The following is a 19,526-nucleotide window of genomic DNA, read 5'->3' as shown; positions in this document are numbered from 1 at the left end:
ACATGTACATACTTATGGCGACTCTCTCGGCCTTGGCTTAGGAAGTACCAGGTCAGGTCTGCTTGCGTTATCCTCTTTCGATTTTGAGGCCTTCATATTACGAATCGTCGGTTGGTTCTTTGCGGAGTGCAGGCCGCTTGGAACTTCAGCTGGCTGATGATGGTATGGAGGTCCAGTATGTAGAGTATCCAATTCGAAGCTCGTCAGATGATTATGAACACACGAATGTTAAGGGGAAAGTCCAAATAAACACTCTGTGTTGGTTCCGTGACTTATTCTTGGGTTTCAGGCGGTGGGCCAAAATAGAAGTATTCTATAGATTGAATGAACCATAGACAGCACGACACTGATGCATCCGGGTCATGCATCGCAGCCATTATCGGTGATAGTGCGATCCTCGATCCACTTCGAATTATATCGTCAAAATGGCTCTAATTTAAAGGTGCTCTGGTCGCTACATAGTAGAAGGAAGCATTCTTCTTCGGGTATGCATGTTGGCTAATCGCATTCGCCAATGGATCAGGCAAGGTAGGCAGCTAATACAGAGGCCTTGAGAGGCCAAGGTCTGCCAGTAAAGCAAGAGCCGAAGACGGATCCATGCCTTTCTCCACATAATATTGACCTCTCAGGGATTGCGGAACACTGCCGACAAAGCACTAAGTTTTTTTTTCGTACTTTTTTTCCCAAGCAGTCTACTCCGATCCCAGCCGGTGCGAATACTCAAGTGGACAGGCACACGATAGACCCGACCCGGCCATTACTCACGGTAAAAGCTGTTCACATACTCTTTGCTCTTGCAACCCCACGTAAAAGGCAATCCCGCTGTCTCACTCAACCGCATATCACCACCAGAAAGGCCTCCCCAATCGACCTCGACCATAGTGTGTGTGACACCGCCACACCGACCGACCGATAGCCATACCCCTCCATCGTGACCCCGCGCTGCGATTCGATTCGTCCAGACAGATCCGACAGTACCTTAGCCTGCCAAACCTCAGCAAGGTGCCGCAGCAACAGCAGCAACTCCTTTATAGTCGGCCGATTGCCCCTCCTCGAAATCCTTCTTTCCCTTTTTCTCCCCTTGTCGTCACACATCGACCGGTCTCATGGGGGATATGACAAACGACATCAAGCTCCTCAAGGGCAGCAGCCATGGGGAATTGTCCGAGAAGGTCGCTCAGCGGTATGAATCCTCCGTGGTATAGAGGAACGAAGCAAGCAGAAGCGGTCGCTGACGTAGGGTCGCGAATATTGCAGACTGGGCATTCCCCTTGCGAAGACCATGAGGTAAGCTTTTGCCTCTATTCAAGACCTGGTGCCCTTCCGGCGCAGGCGCGACATTCTTTGGAGATCAAATCTAATTGACCGCTTCTTTGCGCCTTTACAGCTTGAACTACTCCAACCAAGAGACGAGGTTAGCGAACAATCCCTCGAACCCCGGCAGGCTCCGGTCGTTGAGTGGCATGTAAAGCTGACTTCTCTACTGTGTCACCGTTGGCGAGAGCGTCCGCGACGAAGATGTCTTCATCGTCCAGTCCAGCGAGCCCGGCAACATCAACGACGGGCTCATGGAGCTTCTCATCATGATCCACGCCTGCAGAACCGCGTCTGCCCGCCGAATCACCGCCGTCATCCGTTAGTCTGCCCTCCGAACGATCAATAGGGATGTCGCATTGTTGGGGAAGGACGCTCGCTGACTGGAGATATACACACAGCTTGCTTCCCTTACGCTAGACAGGACAAGAAGGACAAGAGTCGTGCTCCGATTAGCGCCAAGCTTGTCGCGAACATGCTGCAGGTTTCCGGCTGCGTAAGTCCCCCGAAATTCTTGAGGGGGAAGGAAAGAGAGACGAAGCACAGAGGGAGAGAGCATCTTAAGCTGACCTCATGGGCGCAAACATAGAACCACGTCATCACGATGGACCTTCACGCCTCGCAGATCCAGGGATTCTTCAACATCCCCGTCGACAACCTGTACGCCGAGCCGAGTGTCCTTCAGTGGATCAGACAGAACATGAACGTCGAGGACTGCGTCATCGTCAGTCCCGACGCGGGCGGCGCCAAGCGTGCCACCGGTATTGCCGATCGCCTGGAGACCGGCTTCGCCCTCATCCACAAGGAGCGCCCGCGCCCCAACGTTGTCGGCCGCATGATTCTCGTCGGAGACGTCACTGACAAGATTGCTATTCTGGTCGACGACATGGCTGACACTTGCGGCACCCTCGCCAAGTTCGTATAATCCTCGTGACATGATGTTTTGGCACCACTAACAGTCGCCACAGGGCTGCGGAGACTCTCGAGACCGGCGGTGCGCGTGAAGGTACGTCATCTTTAGTATCCATAACGTGAAGAGCCATGCACTGACAGTGAACAAAAAAAAAACAGTCATCGCTATCGTCACCCATGGCGTCCTCAGCGGTAATGCCGTCGAGACGCTCAACAAGAGCTGCCTGTCCCGCGTCGTCGTCACCAACACGGTGCCCCTCGGCGACAAGATTGAGCGCTGCCCCAAGCTGCGCGTCATCGACATCAGCCAGGTCCTCGGCGAGGCCATCCGCCGCACCCACAACGGCGAGAGCGTCAGCTACCTCTTCAACCACGTTCCCGTCTAGAGAGGGGTTCCGTGATGAAGGGTTTAAGAGTTTCAGTAGCAATTCTAGCAGCAGCAGCAGCAATAGCCTCGAGGATTTTCACATGGCATATTGGGGGAGGGGTTTCCTTTTCCAAATTGGGGTGGGCGTACGGTACAAACGGGCATTTTGCGGGTTTCCTTTTTCGATCCGGCAGGAAGACCTGCTTTTAGAGAAAAGTTCGGCTTTACCGGCAGATTTAAAATAAAAGAACGAAATGGATTCTCTACCAAAACGCTTACGTGTACATGTGATGTCGCTAATTTTCCATACATGAGGCGTGACATACCTTGGTTCTGCGGTCATTTGGCGGCGCAAAAGATTGACAGGGTCCGGTGGGTCTGCCTTGATACCAGCTCTGGACCAAACGTTGACAGCCCCCGCTCCGGAAGAGAACGAAAATCTAGACAGTCCAACCCCAGAATCTTGTGCGGGGCAGGGCTGAGATTTCTTACGAGGCTCATAGGTACTCCAGTAGTGTCTTCCGGAGATGGATAATGAACGTCAGAGTAACGATAGGCAGATTGGTAGGTGGACATATGGCACGAGCAAGTAAGGTATCAATCTTGTTTAACATCATAAAACAATTGCTGGTGGTATTTCGCGTGTCAAAAGGATGTGCATTTCCATTTTTGAATGCCCTATTACATTCATGATGTTGACTGAAAACTTGTTTCATGACATGAGTTCCCAGTGCCCCATTTCCCTTTTTCCACGCCAATGCAAGAAAACCAGAAGACCCGAGTAATCTTTCACTTTTTTCATGATTCCCAACGCAACACCGCCGCCATGACGACAAGTTTACTTGCGCATGGAAGAGGCACGGCGCTTGCGGAGCTCGGCCTTCTCGGTCTTGCGCTCGGCAACACGCTTGGCAAGGACCTGGGCGTATTCGTTCTGGATAGGGGGTTAGTATGACTTGAAGCATCAAGATAAGATGTATAATGGGCAAACGTACGGCCTCGTCCTTGACCTTCTCGGACTGGCGGCGCTTGAGGGCAATGCGGTGGCGCTTGTGCTGGAGACGCTGGGGGGTGACGAGTCTCTGGATCTTGGGAGCCTTGGTGTAAGGCTTCTTGCCCTCGCCCTTGGGCTGGACCTCGCGGCGGATGACGTACTTGCGGACCTATAAGTTGCAGCAAAGAATGCCTCATTAGCCACTTGCATAGGGTATCTGTGATGTGTATAGCATTGGGATTAAAGCCCGACACATGCTCCCACCTCTTCCTTCTCTCTCCCTCTCTCGTTTTCTGATATATCTGGCGCACTTTCTCAAGGCATTCAACAGATATCGTCTGATGAAAGAAGTAGTTCGAAGGCAGAGGGGAAACACGGTCCCGTCTCTCACACTCTACCTGGTCCGCTCGACCCTCCGCCGCAGAACCAGGTAGGCGATGACGAAGTGGCTGTTGGAAGGGTGGACCGCAACAGGGAGCACACATACATCGTCATCCTTGGTGAGGCTGAAGAACTTGCGGATCTTGGTGGCACGCTTGGGACCGAGGCGCTTGGGGTGGACGACGTCGGTGAGGCCGGGGATGTCGGCCTCGCCCTGCTTGACGATGGAGAGGGCAAGGACGGAGAGGTCCATGCCGACGATGCAGCCGCGGACGGACTTGCGCTTGCGCTCACCGGTGCGGCGGGGGCGGTAGCAGGAGTGTCCCTCGGAGAGGAGGAGGCGGACACGGGTAGGGTGCATGACACCCTGCTTCATCGGGAAACCCTGCTTGTCGTTGCCTCCGGTGATGCGGAAGATGTAGCCCTTGAACTCGTCGCCGACGGAGTCACCGGGGACCTCAGCGCCCATGCGCTTCTCCATGAAGACGCGGAGCTTGCGCTCATCCTCAATGTCGATGAGCTTCTGGCTGCCATTGGCAGGGTAGGAGATGTTCAACTGTAGTCAAGAAAAATGGTCAGCAACCTTGAACGTGACTTTTCCACCCCCTCCGAATATTTCCAAATATTCGGCGCGGTGATCAGACCGCCAGCGATTTCGAACTCGACGTCGTTGATATGGCAATTCCATCGCGTTCGATTGTATCGCTCTCGTCTGTCGGGATATGGTGTTATCGTACCTTCATCTTGCCGGCGTTGGGTGGTGCAAGTGTTGTCGACTGCGGCTGGGCGTTGGGCGTGGATTGTTCAGTGGGAAGGAGGAAAAGCGGAAAGTTACTCTTGAATTTTCGAGAATGTGTGCGTCGCTAGAGCCCTGCTGCGAAAAAAATCCCTAGGCCAATCACAGGCCGCGGGAAGTTCTTTCGGTAAGTTTTTCCATGGGCCGTGCTTAGACAGCCCCGGGTCACGTGTTTGTCCTGTTTAGGAAGGTACGCGGGCCGGGATACGTGCCCCCACCACAGCCTCCGTTTTCCGGGCAGGTTCAGATGGACGACTCCACACTGTTGTAGTGTCGCGCTTCACGATTCGCGATCAAGACATCCGTATATCACGAACAAACGGCGTTGCTGTCACCCAGGCAATCTCCCAATCACGGCTCTGTATCATTTATATCGCCAACTAAATCAACACACGACATCTGCTCTCGACAATGTCATCGGTCAAAATCTATCCTCCTAAGAAGGGCTCCTCAGCTTCAGAAAGCCCATTGCCCCCACTCATCAAGACACCCTCTGGACTTGCGCTGCTTGAGATGCAAGGAACTGTCAACGTGCCTCATTTCAACCCCGACGAGGATTCCAGCAAAAACGAGCCCGAGATATCCATTGGCAAAGTAACATTCCCTGACTATCACCCCGAAACGCAGGAAGAGGGCAGCACGGCCTGGATGAAGCGCGTCTTCCTCTATGTCGGCCAGCATCAGAGACTACAGGGCGAAGTTAAGAAGCTTCCGAAGGCCATGGCTATTATCCGGCGGAAGGGAGGTGCCACTACTAGCGGTGAAGGAGAGGCTGAGGAGGAGCTCGAGATTGCTGAGATCGTCAAGTACAAGATCATGTTTGGGAACCGGCCAGAGCCCGTTGGTACGGAAAACACATAGGAGACGTCTTCGTTATCGACGGTTCGAGGCCACCGGAGCGATCTTTGAAGAATGACACCCACACCGACGAGGCTACTCATGATGTGGTGAGAGGGCAATTGTTGCCAAGGACGATAGCGGTTGCGGCGTTCATCCTGTCGTGTTGCTACGATACCGGAACAGGAGAACTATGACTGGCACGGCAGATCCCTTGCCGTCTATATTTCCGTGACGCTTGTTCATTGCGGCGGCTCCGGTGCCATCATAGCCGGTCATCAAACGTAAGACTGGTATGCCACCTTGATCTGTCTGTGGCAGATCACCTTTGACTCATGAAGCTCTCAGCAAAGGTTGCCAACCTCACATTCATCCCCGCTACATCTTGGTCAGCGTGATCATCAGGGACGCATCTCATAAGCTCGTATGTCTTTGCGACAGAATGACAACTACGGCTCACAAATCATATCGCTGCGGTTCGAGGCATTGGTAGGCTGCGGTCAAAGCGACGAATGAGACGCGCATCAGCTTCCCCGGATCTTCGGCAATTGCATCTTTCTGAGCAACATCATTCGAGTGCCGCATTTATCACTGGTTGTTTGAATAAGTCACGTTGGCTCAAGTAGCATCAATGATTCGAACGTGTCGACTTATTCTGCCTAAGTACCTTGGTTGGCGGTGCTTCATGGTAGTTATTCTCATAATCAGCACCAGTTGTTTGCTTGCTGGGTAAGCCACAACAGGTAACTGGCGCTTGGTCTACCAGTCTGCGAATTTCTTGGCCGTTACCTGTCTCATCCATTGGGTTGCGTGCTTGTTGGTCTCCTTTAGAGATGCAAGTCAACACGGATCGCTCTGATCGCAATTTAGTCGGAAGCATGAGACCCTACTTGCATTTAGGCATCTCTCCTTCAGAATCGCATAGTCAAAAGTCCCTGTGTCATCAAGCAATGAGGCTATGAAGGATTTTGGAATGAGACGAACAACCGAACAGAAAGTAATTCGCTGCCGCGAGGTTGTGAGGCGACGGCCCGTCGCAACAAACACCTCCAAACCTGCGTCGGCAAACAGACAATTTATTCCAAGGCATGATTTTATTGGTCTCGCTATTCGTTTCCGGAAGCATTGCGCAGCAGGCTTAGTCGCCCTGTCAACTTTACTCTGGTTTGAGTTCAATTATGAGGGACTACGCGGGTCATACAAACCAGGCTGACTGAAGTGGGTATCAACGCTAGTGTTATTATGCCCATTGTCTTCGTCACTGTTGATGAGCTTTCTTCATATCGATGACCAGTTCAATTTCTAACAAACATGCGTTCCAAGCAACCTCATCCCATTCTGGCACCATCGCCTTCAGCAAGTGTCATGGATAGCCTCGGCTCTCGCCGAATGCTCGGCCAAATCAATGGACTTAATAGCGGCCTCGACAATATTCGTAGAGGTCGAGGTTGTTCTGACAGTCAGGGATTCTCCACGCCTCCGCACCGGCCGTGAGGGGACTCTGGAGACTACCCGAGGAGGCTATTAGGATAAATGCTCACAATCCAACTCTAATTTAACCGCAGACAGCCTGATTGAACGGTTCCCCATTCTGCCCCAGCAAAAGATGGGGAAGGTCATGTCAGGGACGATCCCTGAAAGCCGCTAATTGAGAGCACCATTGGTTCTATCCAACCGCGACCACCGCGTCTTTGGTTCTCACCGGAATGAGCTCCCCTTCCAGCGCACTTGTCCCGGTACCCACATCACGGGACTTGACCTTTGAATCCCGAAGCCCTTCTCTCTTCCAACCAACGCCGTGTCACCTAGGCTTGCAGGTCTTGGGACCAAGGCGCCGGTACATGGTCAAGCCGGGTTCCTATCCCTTAGAGGGCGTCACCCCACGGCGGTAGTCCTTGCTAGCTTAGTAGCTTGGCACTGTTGCATTGGATGATCTGGAGATTGCTCTCGTCCGTTCGCCTGGAAATTTGGGGTAATCATGGGGAAACGGAATCGCATCGGGGGCCGGATCTTGCATATATGAATTGCGTCGCCCTCGTTATGGAGTGTTCCTATTGATCTCACCCTCGTCCACGCCGGCCTCGGTCTTCCAAGATAGGTCCTCTCGTTTCTCGCCCAAGTTCCATTGTCACCAGACGGTCAAGATGCATATCCAATCACTCACCGTTCCCCTCCTGGCGGCGTCCTTGCCCCTAGCCTCGGCTCAGCTTGACTACTACGCGAAGAAAGCAGGCTTGCTGTACTTTGGTGCTGCAACTGACTCCCCAGGACAGCGCGAGCGCGCTGGTCTGGAGGCATCCTACGAGCAGTACGACGCCATCCTCGATGATATCAACGAGTTTGGCCAAACAACCCCGACAAATGGGCAAAAGGTTGGTTTTGAAATGACAGCTTGTTAGTAAAGGATTCAAGTTAACGTCTCACTTAGTGGCTTTTCACCGAGCCCTCGCCGGGTGTTTTCAACTTCACAGAGGGCGATATCGTGACCTCCATCGCCGAAGAGAACGGCCAGATCCTCCGTTGCCACGCCCTTGTCTGGCACAGCCAGCTCGCCCCCTGGGTTGAGAATACAACATGGACGCCCGAAGAGCTCACCGAGGTGATTGTCAGACACATCCACGAGGTTGCTGGCCACTACAAAGGCAAGTGCTACGCCTGGGACGTCGTCAATGAGGCTCTTAACGAGGACGGCACATATCGCGAGTCCGTTTTCTACAACGTTCTCGGCGAGGAGTACCTTAAGTTGGCCTTCCGCACCGCGGCCGAGGTCGATCCGGCGGCGAAGCTGTACTACAACGACTACAACCTCGAGTCGGTCGGTCCCAAAAGCGAGGGCGCCAAGCGCATCGTGAAGCTGCTCCAGGACGACGGCATCAAGGTTGACGGCATTGGCATGCAAGCTCACCTCGTAGCTGATAGGGCGCCTAGCCTGGACCAGCAAGTCGAGGTCATTCGCAGCTACGCCGAGCTCGGAGTCGAGGTTGCCCTCACAGAGCTGGATGTCCGTGTCGAGCTCCCGGTAAATGAGACAAACCTGGCGTGGCAAAAGGAGGCGTATAAGAACGTAGGTTTACCCAGTCGCCCACCCCATCTTCGGATGCATTCAAGACGCTAACTAATTCGTCTATAGTCTACCAGTGCCTGTCTTCAAGTAGCGGCTTGCATTGGCATCACGATCTGGGATTTCTACGACCCCTTCAGCTGGGTTCCCGCCGTCTTCCCGGGTGAAGGTGCTGCCCTTCTCTGGTTCGAGGACTTCAGCAAGCACCCGGCCTATGATGGCGTTCTCGAGGCATTGAAGAACACGACTGCGGCTCCCTGTAGAAGGAGGCGGTCCTTAGGGTCTGGCAAGAGCAAGAAGCTGTTTTAGTTAGTTGTATAGGCGAAGGGGTGTCGGGTGAGCTTTGTAACAAGCGTTATTGTCGAAAGCTTAGCTGGAGCAAGGCAATGAAGGCAAGAGTCGGTTGGGTACGCGATTAGCATAGCGTTCTTGGCATCAGCAATAGCTAACTCCACCATCATGACAAGCCTTATCGCCTTTGAGAAATCAGAATGCAGTGTTTAATCTGATGTGGACAATATCCAATAAGAAAACATCTTAATTCAGTCCATGTGGTGGCTTTTCCCCAGGCGCAAAAGATCGACCTCAAGGGGGTCAGGTTTTCGAGAGAAACTACACGATGTGGTGTACTTTCGAACCATACGGCATACGCAATGTGCCCCAGGCACGCATTCAAATCGATATGGTAATTTCGATGCGACAACCGCGATGCAATGAATTCAGCCCACACTTTGTGGACATTTCAATCACCCGCCTGGGTCAACTGGCTCCGATCGCCTTAGTCTTACATCAACAACAAGCTAACAGATCCAGCTCCGTACTCTTAAGTGCCAGCTACTCTTATCATTGTGTCAGAGAGCTCTTGGGCAGGGGCACAAGTTTATTTTTCACATTTCTTTTTTAGTTTGTTCATGTAACACCTTCGCGGGCTATGGGAAAAGGACTGCCCCTATGTGCTCTTGGCTCACATCGTCAGACAGTTGAGGGTCCTCTTTAAATAAGGTCTCGGGCCGAAGATGGATCTCGCCGCTCGCACTCCGCATATATAATTGAGCCTTGAAGCCACGTACTTCGTGGCCGTTAAAGTTCTTTTGTCGTCCACTCACAAATTCAACGTTGAATTGTTGTATCCTCGTCGTCTCCGGTGGTAGGCCCGGATATTTAGGATGTACCCCTGGCGTGACCCGACCGTCCATATTCAATTCCACCCCGTGTTCTATTTCGATGATTCTCCGAGCCAGAGCGCACATGCCGTCCCTATCCCACAAGTTCTCTCGGGGCGCGGCGAGAAGTTTGAGGAGACGCAGGGCCTCTAGTCGGCAACCCAGGTCCCTACACCGCTGCGCGCAGAAGAAGAGCGGCGCGATAAAGCCCATTTCGAAGGCCGGGGCCGTTTTGATTTCTGTGCTGTTTTGTTCGGCGGCGGCTTGCGCTGTCTCCTCGACGACTTTGCGGAACTCGTCGAGGAAGTCATCGTAGCCCATCTCGGAACGTACGAAGGCGTTGTTCAGCCAGATCAGACAGATCCGATACCTCGCTAGAGCGAATGCGCGCGCGAATCCCGAGATTTTGGATGTCGTTTGCCCCCGTCTGGCTTCGAGGTCTGTGAACATGCCGTACCACTTATTTAGTTGGTTTAAGACTGTGTCCTGTTCCTCTAGGAGTTCTGACGGCACTGGAACATCTTTCTTTTGTCCTACGCGATATGTGTCACCGCGGCGGATAGTCTGCAAGGCTTGGTTGAACACGTCGTCAATCATGGCTTCGGCTTCGGAGAAGGTATTGAACAAGTCCGGTATTGGGCATCTCGAAATGCTCAGATCGAGCATATCCGATGGTCCGCTCCCGAAGAAGAAGGGCAACGCGCTCAATCTTCGAAACAATGGCGTGAGGTATTGCCTCACCCACTTGTACGAGGTAGAGTCGGAGCTGGCGAGTATGGCAGTGCCGTGAGCGCAGTGACGGAGGGCAGTCTCCCGGTTGGACTGCAGGAATTCTATGCAAATGAAGAGGAGACAAACCAGCAGCACCAGCCCCTGGTTCTCCATGACGGTCAATTGGTTAATTGCGGCGTTGTAGTGACGCAAAGCGAGGGCGTTATCCTGGATCTGCTCGCTCCCCACGTCAAAGGGGCTACCCTTAGCCCCGGTGACGCCCTCGTACAGCGAGCTGATGGCGAAGATGGAATGCCTCACCGCGGGCTCGTACCGGCTGAATTGAATGACAAGATGCGTCCAGAAGTAAGGGTCGGTGGCGCCGGGCAAGTTCGGCCCAACAATTTCACAAAAGAAGTGCAGCGCCCTGCTCTCCTGTCTGGTGATGCTCGGGAACATGCTCTGGGCCCTGAGCAGCCGGGGCTGATCTAATTCGGCGGCTTGGGCCGGGTCCACGTAGCCATCGCATGTACGGCCGGTGCTGGAGCACCGTATACACTCTGGCTTGGCCTCGTCACACTTGACTTTTCGGACCCTGCTCCGGTGGTGGTGATTGTTAATAAGGAATGCAAACCTTGCCGCATGGAGGGGGGGTATGAATCTATGCGGGGTGCCTACTTGCAGGTAATACAGCCGGTCCTTGTCTTGCGACTGCCTTTGCGGGCCATCCTACGATGTGCGGAAAAGAGAAGACGACGTGCGCGATCTCGCTCCTCGACGACGGAAGCCGATTGAAAACGAGATGTGTTCCTCTTCTAGTTCCTTCCCCTCATTTGACTCAGGCAGCGAGCTGTTTGACGTGAGTCGGGAGCTGAAGGTTGAGGCTAAGCAATGCCAGTGTAGTAGTTCTAACAGAAAGTTCCGCGAACCAGTCGACAAGAATGAGCCAATCAGCAGAACGCATACAAGACATGCCTGTTCTTGGCGACGTTGCGCACAAACGTAAACGGTGCAAATGGCCCTATTCGGAAGGGTGCGGTGGTATCCTGGAGAGTGCTGGCGCTCCGGCCTCACCTTATCGCAAATAAGGTGAAGGGGAAGAGTGCTGGTGTGGGACTTCCAGGGATAAGTACGAACTCGCCAACGATGTCACCCCTGGAACTTTTGGGGCACAGCAATGAATTTTGAGTGGAAAGATTTCGGACCAGGTTTGGATTTAGGGAGGGTATCGTTCGCCAAGAATGATCGACCAACGAAATAATCCGAATCTTTGTAGGAAGTACGCATTTGGTTGGCAACTTCAGCCCTACCGCTGAAGACTCGTGTTCTCGAAAAGAGGTGGACAAAGGACACGGTTGAGATGCCCTTACTAGCACCGCATGCAGGCGGCGTAGCGAGGTATTTAGCGTAGAATCAGCTGCCAAATGTACCGGCTGCAATGCGAATGAGTGAATTAACTAGATGCAGCAGGTCTCAGAAAATTTGAAATGGCCATCGATCCTCTTTGTGATCTTCTTTCAACGTCTCGATTTTTACCAAGAGGTGATCGCAGGCGAGACAGCCCATAAACTCGTTTGGGGACGATTTTTTATTTGATTGAGATGTACGGAGTAGATTCAGTTCTTTCGACTGAATAAAGGGTGAGACTCGAAGGACCTGGGACAACAAGAAAGCGAACCGCAAACTTTGGCGGCTCTAGACCTCGAGTGCGTTTACAGATGTATAATACCTCAAATACCCATGAATATGCAGGCTTAGATAGACACGAGCTCTCTTAAATTTCCGGCGAACAACACCTTTCCGAATGGGCAAGGTACATTTATAAGGGAGTCCGGGTTAGTTGAATCAAGCCTGTAGTAGTGATTTGAAGGATTTCCTTGTCCCAACGGCTGGAAAGCAAAGAAATATCGAGTGCTTAGTCGTGTCTGGGACAGTATCCAGATTACATCGAAAGAGGTATCATTACGTGCTCCTATATAAACCATAAACTTTTGTTCTCGTTTTATTCTTCCTCCTGACCCTTCCCCCCTGGAGATGGTTATGCCGATGCCTCAAGCTGGCCAGGCTTCACGCGTCCCAGACCATCCTTTCCGTAGTAGTCCATGGGATACACCCCTTTACCCCAATCATCGCGCACCTCTAGCGCAACCAAGGCCTCGTACGGCGTCAGCAGCGGCCGCGGGAAAGCGTAGCCCCAATCGATGCTCAACCGCGGGCACGCGACCTGCACCCAGCACTCGACGTCGCTCATCATGGCCAGCTTGCCCGGGAAGATCTCGCTGAGCAGCAAGTTCACCCACGGGATACCGCGGTCCTTGAGCCGCTTCTCGATGAGGGCCATGGTGTGCGGGTTCCCCTGGCGGCCGAGCGAGCCCAGGATGAGACCCCACTTCTTGGCCGTCTTGGCCGTCCGGATGGCCGTCCGGCGCAGGTCCTGCATCTCGTCGTGGCCGTACGTCTCGCGCGTCAGCTTGCGCGAGTACGGGTCGTAGCGGTAGGCCGGGATGGTCGGGTTGTGGATCATGATGCTCTCGAGGTGGAAGCGGCCGTCGCCGAGGTAGAGGATCATGTCGACCTTGTCGTCGTCGTGGAGCCGCGGGCTCGTGCAGCCGAGGATCTCGCCCTTGCTCAGGGGCGCGATCTGCGGGACGAGGACCTTGAAGCCGGCCTTTTCGAGGGTGCCGCGCACGCCGTGGATGGTGGCGTTGAACTGGATGGTGCCGACGACGGCGACGGTCTTGCCCGAGGCGAAGTTGCGCTCGAGCGAGGCCAAGAGGTGGGAGGTGTCGATGCTGATGTCGACAAAGACGTAGAGGGTCTTGATCTTTGTCACGTCGACGGGGATGAGGCAGCTGTGGGCGTAGTGGACGAGGAGGTCGCAGCCCATGGCGCGGGCGGTGTAGTCGTCGATGCAGCAGGCGCCGTAGGTGACGTCGCCCATGATGAGGGTCTCGATGCCGGGGCAGAACTCGGTGAGGATGTCGGAGATGGTGGTGGCGAAGAGGAGGAGACCCTCGGGCATCTGCAGAGCGACCTTCTTGGCGCCCGAGGAGCGGATGCGATGGATGGTTTTGGGAATCTCGAAGCTGTAGTTGGAGGGGAGGATAGAGATGGCGGACTTGAGTGCCGGATCATTGAGAATCTCAGGGGGTACTTGGTTCAGGAGACGCGGGCCTCTTCTAGGTTGTGCGACTATGAGAGGTGAGAATGAGAATGATTATGCTGTTGCTTCTCATATAAGGCGTCGTGCGTGCTCACCTTGAATGGACTTGCTGTCCTCGATGGACCCGTTGGGGCCTCCATTCTTGGCCGCAGTCTCGGCTGCTGTTCTCCTTCCGACGAAGCGCTTCTTTGGTTGCTTCAAGACTGGCTGAGCCGCAGCCTCCTCCTGGCGATGAGCCTCTTCAATATCGGCGGCGATGCCCAAGTCGGTTTGCGCCCGATCTTCCTCCATGGCTGAGACACTTATTCTGCTTCGGCTTGCACTTCAAGTAGGGGTCCGCTTTACAGCAAATTTAATGTTTTTGTGACAGGGGGCTCTCATATGAAGCCAAAAATCATCAGACAAGACGCAGGCTACTTTTAGTACAGGGCTGTCTGTCGTACCGTGAGTAAGTGAGTCTCGTTGAATTTGCCCCGCGATCTGGTGCTGTTGCCCCGCGAAAAATTCAGTTAGAAGAATGATACGATAAGATGGTGGGCTAAAAGGGTACATGCAGGTAGTGAGGTGGCCAAACGTCCTCACGCCTATTGGCTATAGCTCACATGTGGATTCTCACTGGCTTTCAGTGAGCTCATAAGTCTTGAGAACTCTGAGAACTCACTTGAGAACTCATTCTCACATTATGAAACCATTCCACCAGCTAGATATTTTATTTTAGTTCTCATGACTAATCGGTGTTGCGAAAGGTATGTCTGAGTCCAGTCTTTCTCAACTACCTCAAGCAACAGAGGCATATATGCATCCCTCGCAGAGCGTTTCTAAGTGTTTAAAGAAAATGGAAATCATTATTCGAAGAGTTCATTGTCCTCGTACGAAAGAAAAGGTATGTTTTTGAAAGTGTCTCTCCACCAACGTCGAATCAACAGCGAAGAGTGTATCAGATCAACAAACGTGAAAATGACGGGAGATATCTTGAATATTGCAGCATCCTTGCCTTACCTTACCCCGCTGCATCCCACCATCAGATAAGGTAAGCGGTAGCAGGCCCACCCGCCAACGCAACGAATGATGCCTCCTCTCCCACTCCCGTCCGACGTCCAACCCATCCAAGAAACTATTGTAGCTTGCATGAAAGATCGCCAACCTTTCACACCCTACAGTCCTCACGGAAAATCATCCGAACGGCTTCATCTGCTCTGCCACGTGGCCAGCATACTTTCTCCCTCCCTCTCTCCAAGATCAGTCCACACGACCAACCCCTACCCAGGGTTCCCGCGCCTACATTGCATAAGTATCTCATCCAAATCCAAACACATCCCTCCCCCAAAAAGTTCCATCTCACCGTATCTTCAACAATATGGCGATCGCGGTATGGCTGCCCAACACACCCCCCCAAAAAAGACCACGTGTCTCTGCAGATGACTTACTGATGCGGTCCCCTCTTCCTTTCGGCGTGAACAGGCTGTCGGTCAAATCTGTTCCACGGCCTCTCTGTCCCACAACCTAGAGCAGTGCGTGAGGCTCGTCGCCAAGGCCGCTGTCGGTGGTGCCAAAGTACGTCCCATCTGTCCGTAACAAAGGGGGCGTCGATATCAAAACGCTCGTCTTGTTCCTTTCCTCTCTCTCACCGCAATCCCATCCTGCTGCACATGAGACCTGCAATGCAAATGCAGCCTGAAGCACAAAAATGGCTTCATGTCTGCCTCCTGCCCACCCCCACAACAACACCACCAACACCAACAGGCGCCGCTCACTGTATTCTTCCTAGGTCCTCTTCCTCCCCGAAGCCGCAGATTACATCGCCTCAAGCCCGCAAGAATCCCTCTCCCTAGCCCAACCGCAGTCCCAGTCCCCCTTCGTCCTCGGCCTCCAGGAAGCAGCAAAGACCCACTCCGTCGCCGTGAACGTCGGCATCCACGTCCCCACAACAGACGCCCAGAAGCCGGCCGTAGCCGTAGACGCCACCACTACCACTCCAAAGCTCCTCAACCGTAGCCTCTGGATCAACGCAGACGGCACCATATTCCAAGCCGCAACCTACGACAAGCTCCACCTCTTCGACTACGGCGCCCTCCGAGAAAGCGCAACAGTCCAAGCCGGCCCCTCCCTCACGGCCCCATTCCCCACCCCGGTCGGCCGCGCCGGCAGCCTCATCTGTTTCGACCTCCGCTTCCCCGAACCGGCCCTCGCCCTGACGCACCCGGGACCCAAGAGCCCTTTCCTCCCTGACAACAACGGCGGCCACGGCCCCGCCCAGATCCTCCTCTACCCTTCCGCCTTCACCATCCGGACGGGCCAGGCGCACTGGGAGACCCTCCTCCGGGCCCGCGCCATCGAGACGCAGAGCTGGGTCGTCGCCGCGGCGCAGGTGGGCGCGCACAATCCGAAGCGGAGCAGCTACGGCCACAGCATGGTCGTTGATCCCTGGGGCCGGGTCAAGCTGGAGCTGGGCGGCGTGGACGCCGATGGCAGGGCCGAGGAGGGCGCCGAGGGGGCCATTGGCTTTGTCGATGTGGATTTGGACGAGTGGGCTAAAGTCAGGGAGGGTATGCCGTTGGCTAGACGGACGTGAGTTGTGTTTCTTCCCTATCCTTTCCTTTCTCTCTCTTTCTCGTCATCTTTTTTTCCCCTCTCGCCTCCTTCTTACTCACACCGACCTCCATCTCTGACACGCCCACTTGAGGCTCAAAGTTTTCTCCATGTGAATGACACGCCCCTTCCCCCTAACCCCTCCCCTGGAGGTGCTGTCATTTTTTCTCTCTGGGCAATGAGCATTCCCGTTACCCCCCGTCACCTAGGATGCCGGGCCCCTCTCCCATCGTGTACCAGCGGGATGGTTTAGCTGATGACCTGAGAGCAGCGATGTGTACCCTGAATTCTGAAGGTCCTCCTTGAGGGTGGGCGTGTGAGCTGTCACATTCCCGGAAAGCAGGGTCAAAGCTGGGATCGCAGGTGTATCCGTAGAGTTACTCGTACTCCGTACATACGGAGTACGCAGTACAGATAAAGGTATCACAGTACAGACCGGTATGGAGAGGGCCGCGGGTCTCGGGAGAAGGGAGGGGGAGTCTAGCAAGCCTCGCCGCCGGGGAGAGGCGGGAGGGAGAGAAGAAGAAGCACGGGTGACCGGTACGGGCGAGTCGAGACGAGCCCTGAGTCCCTGACTGTCGGTAACACCGCAGTGCAGGTCCTTGAGGGCTTGAGGCTCTTTGTGGGAAAGGAATGCTGCAGGGATGAGCGTCCCAACCACTCGGCGCGTCTGTGGATATTCTAGAAGGGTAGCCGCAATGTTCCATAGATTGGGGGCGCCGCCGTCCGAAATGATCAATAGAGATTAGTATGTAGAAAAATTCAAAAAAAGAGGTCCTGGGCTGTATGGGAGTATCCGTACGCACTTTGGCACGAGAGACCGCAAAGGTTACCTTGACCTCCACAAGCAAGACAGGGCCCGTGTTTCGCAGGGTAGAAAGATGAGAAGAAAGAGAGAGAATGACAAACCCACCCCGGTGAGACCCTCACCGAGACAACAATCTCCCTTGGGAGATATGATGTTCTGAATCGATATGGGCCCCGGTTCCAGCGAAACAGCCAACCTACGGCAGAGGCTAGACCGGGTCCCTTGACGGGCTGGGAGGATCGGTTGCATGCCACCGGCAGTTGGCAGACCGAAAGGCCCAATTTCCCAAGAATCCAAACGCCCATGTTCCCCGGTGACCCGGTGAGTCAACATCCCAGGATGAATTGTGTTTCCCTGTATCTGTACGGAGAGTACAGAGTATCCGTACACTACGGTCGGTACTGTGGTATTCTGGACTCTCGGCCTTTCCAGCGGGGTTTGCCTACATTGCCAATACCCTTAGCTCACCGGGGAAAGAAGGGGAAGGACGAGCCGTCGGCGGCTTGAGTTGGATCCGTCCCAGCCCTTTGCATTTTTGTAGCATTTAACTACTCGGCGATGGGGGCGAGAGCCCCGTCCGGGTAGCGTACTCCGGATTGCCTATGAGTAGCGTACGGATACACACTAGAGCCAAGGAACAAGAGAAGACCCAACGGTTTTGGGGCTGGGGGTTGGTGTGTCTGTCGGTGTGCCTGCCCGCTCCCCATTTCCTGGTGCTGCACTGGTGATCCAGGCCTGGCTTTGTTCGTGTCGTAACTGCTGCGCATGGGTAGTTTCGGTCAAGAAACTCAGGGGTGATGGGTAGGCTGTGAAAGTGAGCAATGAGCATTCTCCTCGCGCCGGAGCTGGACCCGTGGTTTGGGTTAATTTTGCCCGGACACGCGATTTGGGCCCATTGGACGTTAGCAAGGGTTACTGTGTCGGCCCCACGAGAGCGAGAGAGAGAAGGTGAAGAAGAAAAAAGAGGGACGCGCTAGAAGGAAAATCTGAAATTCGAAATAACGTGGTAAAATTAAGAAAGGCAGGAAACGAGATCCGCCTGCTTCAGTTATCCTCAGCTGCCCGGGGGGAGGGAGGGAACTTGGGAGGGCGTCAGGGCGTATCCGTACGGCGTAGGTACCTCAGTACGTGGCTCCGTTGGGTTCGTCCAAGTCACCGTGCCATTCCCTCCATGGGTATCCATGCGTGATCCATGCAAGATGGATACCGGTGGAGACGGAGCACACTGACGGCAATGTTTCCCACTGGATAAAGACTTGGTCAGGGATCCGATGACGGTTTGAGGGTGTGTGTTGAGTGAAGAAGGAAAAAGAGGGACCTTCTTCCTCCTTCTTTGCTTCTTCCATTTTCCTCCCCTGTCGGCAGCCCTTGGGGCCTTTCAAATAATGCCTCCGGGGATCCGGGGGCCATGCCCCGGCTACAGTGTCCGCATGGCTTGGTGGGGAGAGAGAAGAGAGGCGAGAGAAATGGCGATTTTTGGCAACGGCTGTCCGTTTGTTGCGGGGACCTTTTGTCGGCGGAGCCTCTCTGATCGGCTTCCTTGAACCTGGGAAGAAGTGAGCAAACCAGGAAAAAGGTCCCAAACCGCGGCCCCGGGAAATTTGGCAGTTTGAGATATGCAGAACCTTGCCACTCGTCTTGGCTCCCCGTGAGATTTTCTGCTTCTCCCGGAGCCCCGTCCCCCCCAAGGAGTCCCAGGCTTTGTGGTCAGGCGGTCTATCAAACAGGGCCAGGGCTTTCACTCACCGAATTGGACCCTCATCATCACGCCTTGCGCCCCCATCAAAAGGAACTTCTCGAAGAACAAGCCCTTGTAAGGATAGAAGGCATGGGGAAGAAATTTTTCCAGAGGTTGGGGACGACGCGCAGGGAAGCCGGGCACGGGGAAGGGAGTATATCGCACCGGTGAGGGAGTTGATGTCCCGGACAGCCTTGAGGCCTGGGCGGTGCAGAACCGGTTGTTGGAGAGAAATTCGGGATGAAACGTTGGAAGGATGATCTCTGCTTGTCGGAATATCCTGACCCTCTTCACAAGACGGTACCTACCTCTGCCCTATCTCACTCACCTACCTCTCGGTGACGAAGGCAAAGGGGGCGGCGGGGTGGGGGTTTCGCTAACCAGTCGTCTCCAAAGACATCGCGGAGTCAAGTATCGGCGAGACAGAAGAAAGAGACGTAAGGGGACCCGACTACTCGGTCGAGACGTCGCATTTCCCGAAGGGCATGCATCGATATGCGCCCCCCGCCCATCTGCGCCTCCTCGGCCCCCTCCCCCTTTCCCCCCGTTTCGCGAGGCGTAGACCGAAGCCAGACGTGGGATGTTGCACGCGTGGGATGTCCAAACCGAACCGAGCCGGGAAACTGGCACACTGGATGAGGCTCTTTTCTCCTTCCTGGGTTAGAGGGGGTGCAAAGAAGGGTGGTTCACGC

At 54.3% G+C, this 19,526-nt stretch overlaps 8 protein-coding genes across 8 annotated transcripts; 4 read left to right on the top strand and 4 right to left on the bottom strand.

Moving 5' to 3' along the window:
* Window positions 1-1,106: 1,106 nt before the first annotated feature.
* Window positions 1,107-2,612, top strand: CABS01_11032 (ribose-phosphate diphosphokinase; the record flags this gene model as incomplete). Its single annotated transcript, XM_060544387.1, has 8 exons — window positions 1,107-1,183; window positions 1,258-1,287; window positions 1,388-1,414; window positions 1,505-1,635; window positions 1,716-1,810; window positions 1,904-2,229; window positions 2,283-2,320; window positions 2,386-2,612. The coding sequence occupies 8 exons, from the start codon at window positions 1,107-1,109 to the stop codon at window positions 2,610-2,612; spliced, it is 951 nt and encodes a 316-aa protein (XP_060398663.1).
* Window positions 2,613-3,431: 819 nt separating this feature from the next.
* CABS01_11031 (ribosomal protein S6e) lies at window positions 3,432-4,711 on the bottom strand (the record flags this gene model as incomplete). The annotated part of the gene is made up of 4 exons (XM_060544386.1): window positions 3,432-3,527; window positions 3,589-3,756; window positions 4,075-4,524; window positions 4,706-4,711. The coding sequence occupies 4 exons, from the start codon at window positions 4,709-4,711 to the stop codon at window positions 3,432-3,434; spliced, it is 720 nt and encodes a 239-aa protein (XP_060398662.1).
* Window positions 4,712-5,175: 464 nt separating this feature from the next.
* CABS01_11030 (Ctf8) lies at window positions 5,176-5,625 on the top strand (the record flags this gene model as incomplete). Its single annotated transcript, XM_060544385.1, has 1 exon — window positions 5,176-5,625. The coding sequence occupies one exon, from the start codon at window positions 5,176-5,178 to the stop codon at window positions 5,623-5,625; it is 450 nt and encodes a 149-aa protein (XP_060398661.1).
* Window positions 5,626-7,745: 2,120 nt separating this feature from the next.
* On the top strand, window positions 7,746-8,971 carry CABS01_11029 (glycosyl hydrolase family 10; the record flags this gene model as incomplete). The annotated part of the gene is made up of 3 exons (XM_060544384.1): window positions 7,746-7,973; window positions 8,030-8,665; window positions 8,732-8,971. The coding sequence occupies 3 exons, from the start codon at window positions 7,746-7,748 to the stop codon at window positions 8,969-8,971; spliced, it is 1,104 nt and encodes a 367-aa protein (XP_060398660.1).
* Window positions 8,972-9,591: 620 nt separating this feature from the next.
* On the bottom strand, window positions 9,592-11,264 carry CABS01_11028 (uncharacterized protein; the record flags this gene model as incomplete). The annotated part of the gene is made up of 2 exons (XM_060544383.1): window positions 9,592-11,131; window positions 11,215-11,264. 2 exons carry the CDS (start codon window positions 11,262-11,264, stop codon window positions 9,592-9,594), a joined length of 1,590 nt encoding a protein of 529 aa, XP_060398659.1.
* A 1,310-nt stretch (window positions 11,265-12,574) lies between these two features.
* Window positions 12,575-13,990, bottom strand: CABS01_11027 (diphthamide biosynthesis protein 1; the record flags this gene model as incomplete). Its single annotated transcript, XM_060544382.1, has 2 exons — window positions 12,575-13,728; window positions 13,795-13,990. The coding sequence occupies 2 exons, from the start codon at window positions 13,988-13,990 to the stop codon at window positions 12,575-12,577; spliced, it is 1,350 nt and encodes a 449-aa protein (XP_060398658.1).
* Window positions 13,991-15,056: 1,066 nt separating this feature from the next.
* Window positions 15,057-16,271, top strand: CABS01_11026 (carbon-nitrogen hydrolase; the record flags this gene model as incomplete). The annotated part of the gene is made up of 3 exons (XM_060544381.1): window positions 15,057-15,068; window positions 15,161-15,253; window positions 15,468-16,271. The coding sequence occupies 3 exons, from the start codon at window positions 15,057-15,059 to the stop codon at window positions 16,269-16,271; spliced, it is 909 nt and encodes a 302-aa protein (XP_060398657.1).
* Window positions 16,272-18,217: 1,946 nt separating this feature from the next.
* Window positions 18,218-18,879, bottom strand: CABS01_11025 (uncharacterized protein; the record flags this gene model as incomplete). The annotated part of the gene is made up of 2 exons (XM_060544380.1): window positions 18,218-18,642; window positions 18,843-18,879. 2 exons carry the CDS (start codon window positions 18,877-18,879, stop codon window positions 18,218-18,220), a joined length of 462 nt encoding a protein of 153 aa, XP_060398656.1.
* Between the last annotated feature and the right edge of the window lie 647 nt (window positions 18,880-19,526).

This window comes from Colletotrichum abscissum (genome assembly GCF_030869225.1).
Source record: "Colletotrichum abscissum strain IMI 504890 chromosome Unknown Scaffold_29.1, whole genome shotgun sequence".
Taxonomy (NCBI): domain Eukaryota; kingdom Fungi; phylum Ascomycota; class Sordariomycetes; order Glomerellales; family Glomerellaceae; genus Colletotrichum; species Colletotrichum abscissum.
Note: the sequence above shows the minus strand (reverse complement) of the source record. Positions and strands in the feature narration are given on the sequence as shown.